General features: G+C 39.7%; 1 protein-coding gene across 7 annotated transcripts in view; it reads right to left on the bottom strand.

The window, feature by feature from the left end:
* Positions 1-446: 446 nt before the first annotated feature.
* LOC126060634 (von Willebrand factor A domain-containing protein 5A-like) overlaps positions 447-9,089 on the bottom strand; it is a 38,760-nt gene continuing 30,117 nt past the window's right edge. For all 7 annotated transcript variants that reach the window (XM_049856869.1, XM_049856871.1, XM_049856868.1 and 4 more), the window contains 4 exons: positions 5,533-5,691; positions 3,578-3,708; positions 1,965-2,091; positions 447-1,423 (listed from right to left, as the gene is read on the bottom strand). In XM_049856869.1, coding sequence (XP_049712826.1) covers positions 1,344-1,423; positions 1,965-2,091; positions 3,578-3,708; positions 5,533-5,691 — 497 coding nt within the window. In that variant the 3' untranslated portion in view covers positions 447-1,343. The remainder of the gene's footprint in view (positions 1,424-1,964; positions 2,092-3,577; positions 3,709-5,532; positions 5,692-9,089) is intronic.

Here is a 9,089-nt window from a genome sequence, read left to right as displayed (position 1 = left end):
CTATGCAAGTGGGGAAAATCCTCTTAATGCCAGTTCATTCAGCAGCTTAAAGAAATTCAGGCCTAAGCCATCCTCTGCCTGAGTGAAAAGGTGGTCCTGCTAAGAATTTTTAAATATTCAAGCTCAAATGGATAAAGAGCTTAGTTCAATGCCTTAGTTTTTTTTTTTTTTTTAATAGCGATATTAAGCTCTAGAAAGTTTAAGTCATTTGCCCATTATCACGTAACTATTTAGAATTGTAATAAGTATTCTATGGTTTTCTGACTAGTCTTCTTTTCATGCCTCATATAAAAAAAATGAAACAAGCATACAGCAGAATATATAGGGTCAGGATACAGTGTGAAAAGTGGGGGGATTAGAAAAGTTGGGAAAGAAAATGAAGGATAATAAAACCAATGCAGATCTAACAAATGAATCTATAAAAGACCAGATACAACAAAGTGCAGTGTAGGAAGTCATTTTATCATTGATACACCACTATTTTAGGGGACAATACATCAAATAGGGTCCTTTCCATTAGAATAGGGTATGTGGGATTTTCTTCCACGTGGGATGAATGACCCAGGTTCAGGTCTCAGGCAATGCTGTCCTTCAACCTGGCCTTTCCTTTATTACATTAGATCACAGTCTAAGTTAGAGGGCTCATGGACACAGGCTAGGACTGAGGATTCCACTATAGCCCTTTAACTCAGACGTTTAATTAAGGATTAAGGAGAAACATCTGTGTCCTACTGGTATATCTCAAAGTTCTTAGGCAGTTGGAGGAAAGGCATGTACTACAGGCTAGCAAAGCCCAAGCAGATACAGTCAAGAAGGTCCCCAACAGTGCCAACTGTCATAGTAGACCCCTTGAATCTCTCTCTCTGTGATCTTGAGGCTACATTGATACTAATGTTTGTTATCAACCTCTCCTCCCAAGAATGGAAAACTTCAGGGCTCACCAGTCTGATCCCAGTGAATAGACAAGTACGAGGAAGAAAGATCTCTAATTTAGGCATTTTTAACATCAATACTGTAAGCTTTAGTTGAAGTTCATGTCATTTGTTTTTTCCATTGCTGCTCTGAAAAAGTTGGGAGAAACATTACTGTCTATGAATGCTTTGAACTCCTCCAAGAAAGGGAACAAGTTCTGGGGCCTTCAGCACTTGCCTAAGTGGACATGATGGGGGACAGGAAGATCATATTCTAAGGGAACCTGGAACAGGGAGGAAGTGTGGGGCATCTATCCTTTACTTTTATGATGAGAAAATGATGGAAAAGGTATAAAAGACAAAAACGCATCACAGCAGAAGAGAGGGTAAAGGAAAGGGCAGTAGCCAAGCTTGTGTTCCTGGATGGTATCCTCAGTGGGTTAAGGTTTTAGGATTCACAGGAGACTTCACGAGACCAACAGCAGCACTAATAAGCTGATGCACGGCAGAGCCTGTGAGGGAAACAGTGAATTGGGAGTCAAGGCAGAGCAAGCAGAGGAGTGGTGGATACTTCTCCCAGTCCCCCTTAAACCTTCCTGATCATCTCCCACTGTCCTCCCTCAGATCTCCTGACTTCTGTCTTCCTACTGCCCAGATTCTCCTTTAATTTTCTCTGGTCCCAGAAATACTCAGTAGCATGATATACACCCAAGGAGTAAGTGCTTCAATTCCAGTCTTATATTCATCTTGGTGCCAAGATAGTGATAAGAATAAATGCCACTCATGTCCTTTTCATAACTCACACCCCCATCCATGGTTCTCTCTACCTTTTCTCACCCTTAAATCTTAAGTGTTACTTTCACATATCCATTTCTGCCAAGGACAGACCAAGTTTGGAAACCAAAATAAGCTCCAAACCAAACATGGTGGTGGGGATGTGACCATGGGCACTATATCTGTCCCTTACCCTCTATCAGGTCTGGAGGCTCTGTTACTGGGAAGATGGCAGGTTCCCAAAGGAAAGGAGAAGGAGTCTCAGGGTTGTGCTCTTACCTATATTAACGTGAATCCAGATCATTGCTTTCCTTGCCAGCAGGTCCCACTCAGACTGCAGGTCCTTACCATGGGCATATAGCCAAAGCACAGCCAGGACAGTGGCCCAGCTTGAGGAATCCAAATCCTGTACAATAGACAGACTATTCTCTGAAGCTTCCAAGTTGGGGAAGAAAGCTCCTCAGGGGAAGCAAAAAGATCCACTCTCTCCTTACTCACCACCTCCCAAACTGCTGCTAAATGGGGTTACCTGGTCTCTCCATACCCAATCTACTACTTGCAAGTCAGTCATAGTGCCAGACCCTGAAGCTCAGGACAATGATTCATTGAGTCTTAGCATACAAAGGACTTAAGTTTTAAATCCATTGCAACCATCAGTACAGTCCTTGGTTTGAAACCCCTCGAAAGACCCCAGAAGAGGTTACCCAGGTATCATAACAGAAACATATGCATAGTTGTTTTATAGTTTATAAAGTGCCTTCATGTTTTTTATTTGAATTCTCAACAACAAAAAGAATAAATGAATAAATAAATTAGTTCAAAACAAAACAAAAACAATATTAAACCCAACCCCATACAGAATTATTAACAACCACATTTCTAAGAGACAAAACTTCATTCATACAAAGTTCACCTTCTAGAAAATGATGGTGCTGGGACTGGAGCCCAAGTACTCTCATTCTAAATGTACTTTAATACATTGCTTTACAGAAAGTCTCAGCCACAGAGCAGAAAGACGTCTCCCGTGAGTTTTCACCCACTGTACCCAAGCTCATATTTTAGAGTCAAAAGAATCAAAGGAAATTTCTCTTTTATATCATGGCCTTTAAATTTTGAAAACAGCTATAATGTCCTTTCTGAGTAGCCTCGTTTCAGGTCAAAATTCTCAATTTCTTTAATTCTTCCTCTTATGTCCCTACACTAGTCTAAAAGCAAATGTCACATTGATTTTTAAATATATATATAAGTAAAAAAAAAGAGATGAAATTATTTTAATAATGTATAATTAAAATATATTATTTTCCAGTAGACATTTTTTAGCTTTAAAAAAGAACAAAGAAGTGAAATCATTTTAATAATATTGCTAAAATAATTTCATCTCTTGATTTTTATTTTTTTAGTGTAAAAAAAGGCTACTAATTTTTTTATGAGTATATATTATTAAAATAATTTCACATCTTTATTTTTACCTTTTTAAAAAGTAAAAAATGGCTATGAGAAAATTTAACATTACATATGTGCCTTGCATTATATTTCTATGAGATGATGTTGTTCTAGAAGAAATGATTAAAGGGTAATTTGTGATCACTTGGAAAAGGATACAGGAACCATGAAGTGCTCAGGCTCACAGAGAACAAGAAATGTCAGACTAACATTTTATTCTCTGACATGGTAACTCAGCCAATAGATTCAGGCACTTAAGAGATCTAGCGTATCTGAATTTCAGCAAGGCATTTTTTTTTTTTTTTAATGATGTTATGGACAGTACAAACGAGTCTACAGCAACCTATATTCTCTTTACTCAGGTTGGTACCAACCCACCCCAATTCTCATTATTGCCCCATTCCCTCAAACACACATACACACATTCATTTTTCTTCTGGGAATCTCACCTTGTGAGGAAGGGCAGCCAGTATGTCTTCCACACTCGTACCTAGGACCAAGGCCAGACCTTCATTCAGATCCCAAGAACCGTCTGCCTTTTGGAGACAAATTAGCTGCACGAGGTGATTATCTCCAAAGACTTTGGGGGAAAAAAGAGGATGGGAAATTATGGAACTACTGCTCTGTGAACACACCTGAGAGAGGCTGCTAAATTCAGAGAGAGAAGCTGTAGGAGGAGTGCAGAGCCCAGTAGATCCTCCCAAGATCCCCACTTGAGGCCTTCCCTGAAGAGATATATGTTTTCTCTGTGACAACGTAGGCCACCCAGGTGATGTCCTTATTCAAGAGGAGTTGCACTTCAAACACATCAACAAGGGGAAATATGGGATACTCAAGAACCCATGGGCTATGCTCTCTAAAAGTCTTATCCAGCCTTGTTTAAAAAAAAAAAATAATAATAAAAGGGTATTAATATTTCAGTATATAAAAAAAAAAAACCTATGCAAACACAGCTTTTAAAATTCTTAAATTATTAAAAATTTCAAAAGGAAGCAGATATAACAGAAGCAGTCTACCTCAGAGAGTAGTTTAGCATTTAATCCTCATGGGGAAAATTGCTTAAAGACCCCACAATTCTCATAGGAAGTATACTGCATCTGGCTATCATACGGGATGATGAACTTAGAGAAACTTCTAAATTAGTAGAAAGAAATTGTTCTACTGTAATAGGGGAAAAAAAACTGAAGGCTCTGAATTCCAAGCCTTAGTTTGAATCTCAGCTCTGCTAACTAACTTGAAGTATAAAAGTTGTTTAACCAATGTGAACCTCAGTCTCCTCATCTGTACATTGGAGATAATAATGCTGAATCCATGAGAAAACACGAAAAGTACCTAGAACAAAGGCCAGCCCCTAACAGGCTCTCTACAAATAGTAGTTGCTATTATTAATTTACAAAATCCAGCATCATAACACTGCTGGGTAATTATTCTTTCTTTGGTAAGACATGACAGGACTTGTAAGACAGAAAGCTTAGAGGAGAGATCTGCGCTGCAGGGATGTTAGGATGGGGGTAGGAAACCAACACAAATTGAGAACCTACACTAGGTAACAGTAAGAAGGTTCTCATGACAACCTTGTAAGGTGGGTCGGTATGCAACTGAAGGAACTAAGGCTCTGAGAATGTGATTAAATGGCCTAAATTCACACAATAAATGGCAGCAGCAGAGAGATCTGAATCCACTTCAAATCTTGAAGTCCTCCTTAACTAGCAGCCAAAGAAAAATGAGCAAATCAAGAGGAACTGGCAAAGAAAAACAATAGGAAGAACCTAGTTTGCAGGTAAGATGTGTGAGGTTAGACAGCAAAGGTGGTTTGCTTAACTAGGACTAACCCCAGACTCTATTGGGATAGCAGGTTTCAGGGTCCTGTATTGTAGACTGGAGCCCTGGTGGTGAATTGGTGAAGAGTTCAGGCTGCTAACAAAAAGTTTGGCAGTTCAAATCCACCAGTCACTCCTTGGAAGCCCTATGGACCAGTTCTACTCTGTCCTGTAGGGTCACTATGAGTCGGAATCAACCCGACAGCATACAATAACAACATATTGTAGACTAAGCTGGGCTGACTATGACGAATCTAGGGACTGGATAAATGTCACATTCTGACTGATGCTTTTCAAATGGATTACCACCTGGGTAGAGAAAGCCACAACAGCACAGAGCATGGAAAATTAACTCTTTAGTCACCGTAGGTCATAGGTGCACACTGGGGCCCACCTTCACCTGCCTGGTGAGTTTCCAAGTTGGTTGGGTTGGTGGAAGAATGAGTCCTTCCCATCCCAGGGGTGGTCCCTTTGAGAGACATGTATCTCTTCTGTTGTTTGACACCAAAAGCTTGGGGTTTGCCTAGTCTTATAGGTGTGACAGAGAAACATTGGTGAAAAAAAGTCTCTGGAAAGATGCTTACCTAGGGTGTACATTTCCCTGTAACTCATTGGCCTACGGTGACCAAAAATATTTGAGCCTCCATTGCTTCTTGGCTGAAATGGCATGTTTGAGTAATAAGGACTTCTCCTCATGGAGTCAGCTGCAGGTGTGTAGTAGGAGGATGAGGCCTTTGCATAAGCTGAAAAACACCAGTACAGACATTGACACTGAAGTGCCTGCTACTCTCTGGAGTAGGCAAAGGCCCTGATAATTGGAGGTATATGCCCTCACATCCACATCAGCCATGGGTACCATCTTCATCATGCCATCTTTCCTCTCCTATAAGCCAATCTCCCAGAGAAATCCTCACCCTCTGAGCCCCTTCTGTGTGTCCTCTGGAATCCCTGATACATGCTAAACAAATTTTTTTTTTGTATTTTCAGTCTCATTACATAAATCTAATTTGCCCTCCAAATAGAACTGCTCTCCCTCTATCCCTCACACATTGCTGTTGCTTGATTTATCACAATCCAAATAATCAAGCAGGGAGGCAGAGTTAGCAAACTCCTCAGTCTTTAATACAAAATCCAGGTTATTACTCCTTCACCCTAACCTGTGTTACCTTCCACATGTCATTACTGTTGCCAACCTCCAAAATCTTTGTCACTGCCCATTATTCACTGGACTGGCTGAAATTTACATCAAAGATTTCCACACCAATGCAAGGTCTATGATCATCTTGAATGGTTTCAGAATCCATGTAGATAACCTACCTAACATCCTAATTCAAACTTCCTAGATCTCAACTCCAATGACTTCAGCCTCCATTCTACTTCAGCTACTCCCTCCCACGCCAGTTCCTCATTATCATGCAGAATTGTTCTACTTGTAAGAAATAAGGTGGAAAAAAAAAAAAGGATTCTACTTTTTAAATTTAATATTTTTCTAGCTTTCTGACTCAGAGGTTACTATTTTACCTTTTCTTTGACCTCTTCTGGATCTCTAATTCCTTGACCCCTCTACTTTTATTCTATCCACCAACTTCCTTCTATCTTTACTCTCTTCTCCATTCAGTCTCCTCTGCTTAACCTAAACCTCAGGTCTAGTACTTTACCACACTCTTATCAATATCCTCAAAGCCATGCCCCTAATGTTCTTTCATCACTCTCACCTGGCAAAACTCCAACCTTGAAATTAACCCAGCTCTCTACCTCCGTCATTCTTATACTGAAGATGTTGAGTACTGCCAAAAGGATCACATAAACTACAATATTCTTTAATAGTTTTGTGCCACGGAAACGGTCAAGGTGTCCAAATTAATCTGGACCCTCAAAACTCCTTGAAAAATCCTTCTATTTCTCTTCAGGCATTCCACTCTCTCACAGTGGCTATTTCAAACCTACTCTTCTTCCCTTAAATCTCCTACTCTACCACCTCCAACCTCATATTCATATCCTGCTATTTCATTAAAACTATAGAAAAACCATCAGACAGAAACTCCAAAAACTTGTTTCTCTGCCTGTGAACTTAAATCTAACCCCATCACCTTTCCTCAACTTTCCAGCAATAGTAGGATAATGTCACTTGTCCTGTTGAAGGCTAATCTGTCCACTGCTTCTCTAGATTCCATCCCCTCTTCCTTTCCCAAACACCCTTCTTAATCAATTAAACACACACACACAAGCACGCAAAACCCAAACCCATTGCTATCAAGTTGATCTCAACTCATAGTGACCTATAGGACAGAGTAGAACTGCCCAATAGGGTTTCCAAGGAGGGGCTGGTGGATTTGAACTGCTGACCTTTCAGTTAGCAGCCGTAGCTCTTAACCACTATGTCACCAGGACACACGCACACACACACATGCACATATATATATAAACACTCTCTACCGAAGCTTCAAATTAGCATTACTGCATGCTCTCCCATTCTAAAATTAATAAAAAAGAGATAAAAAAACAAAAGAGATATAACATGCAAAACCCCCCTCAACTCCACAACATTCTCTATAGTTATCACGCTGTATCCCTTCCATTTCAGCAAAACAGTTGTAAAAAATGTCTACACAAGCCCCCCTCGTCCACCATTTCCTGCCTGTAATTTACTCTCTGTTTTTGTTGTCAAGCACCATCGAGTTGATTTTCAACTCGTAGCCACCCCATGTGACGGAGCAGAACTGCTCCACAGGATTTTTTAGACTGTAATCTTTACAGGAACGGTTTGCCAGGTCTTTTTCCCTCAGAGCTGCTGCATGGGTTCATACCTTTTGGTTGGTAGCCAAGCACTTAACCATTGCACCAGCAGGGCTCTTTCATTTACTAACACCCTATAATGTGGATTTTCACTTGATCAATCTAATAAAATTGCATTTAATAAGATCAGCAAGGACCTCTTTCATACGTAACCCAATGGTCCCTCTTCAGATTTTATTTTACTTGACTTCTTTGCAATGTATAATAATTTGATAACTTCTTTCATTGTACTATGGTTTCCTTTAGTTTTGACTATGCACTCACTTCTTTTCTTCCTATCTCATTCTTTTTCATTCTTGTTTGTGGACTCCTGTGCTGCCCATCCGTTAGATATTGGGTATTCTTCAAGATTTCAATTTTACCCCCCTTTTCTTCTCATTTCTCTGAATAATTTTATCCACTGTTAAGACTTTAGTTATCATCTAGATGATCTTGGTAGCCAGATATCTATCTTCAACTTCAATCTCTGTTCGGAACATCTGACTCATCTGTCTCTCTTTCTACTGGACTTCTTCATGAGGATACTCTATAGGCATCTTAAGCCAAATGTTCTAAAAGTAATTTAACTTTTCACCTCACCAAACTTACTCCTGTTTTTTGGTTCCCTGTTTATGTGGTGCCATCATTCACCCAGTTGCCCAAACCAGGAACCTGTGCATCATCATTGATAACTTACAATCTCTACATTCAATCAATCACTAAGTCAGCTCTTTACAATCTGTCAAACATATTCTCCTCTCTGTATACTCACGGCTAGCACCTCAGTCTAGTCCACTTTTTCTCCTACTTTAAAGCAATAATTTGATACCTGTCTTCCTAGAAGTCTTGCTTCTTTTCAAACCATTCTCCACACTGGTATAGGAATGATGTTCTTAAAACACAAGGTTAATAACATCAATCCCCTCCTGAAATTCATTCAAGATCCCCCAAGATATGGTCCAAACTCAAATACAGTTAACTATAAAATGAAAATAATAACAGTAACTGACTTATAAGGCTGTTGCAAGGTTTAATTATCTTAATATATGTAAAGTATGTAGAACATGGCCCTGCACATAATAAGCCCCTACAAGTGTTAGCTATCATGCTTATCATTTACCAACCTCTTGTTCCCTCCTCACATTCACCTAAGATTTTGAAACTTGGCTTATGAAGCTCTTCTCAGTCTTGCTATCATCTTGAGTCAGTTCAATGTCCATATGGATGAGCACTCCTACAGCCTAAATCAATGTCCCTTGATCTCCTCAATCCATAATGTAGCCCTGCTTTGTTCTCCTTATCTGTCCTCATTCTTCACTTTGCCTTGGGGGTTACAGCCAAACCAAAACATCTACATCACTGATAT

Source organism: Elephas maximus, chromosome 17, assembly GCF_024166365.1.
Source record: "Elephas maximus indicus isolate mEleMax1 chromosome 17, mEleMax1 primary haplotype, whole genome shotgun sequence".
NCBI classification, from domain to species: domain Eukaryota; kingdom Metazoa; phylum Chordata; class Mammalia; order Proboscidea; family Elephantidae; genus Elephas; species Elephas maximus.
Note: the sequence above shows the minus strand (reverse complement) of the source record. Positions and strands in the feature narration are given on the sequence as shown.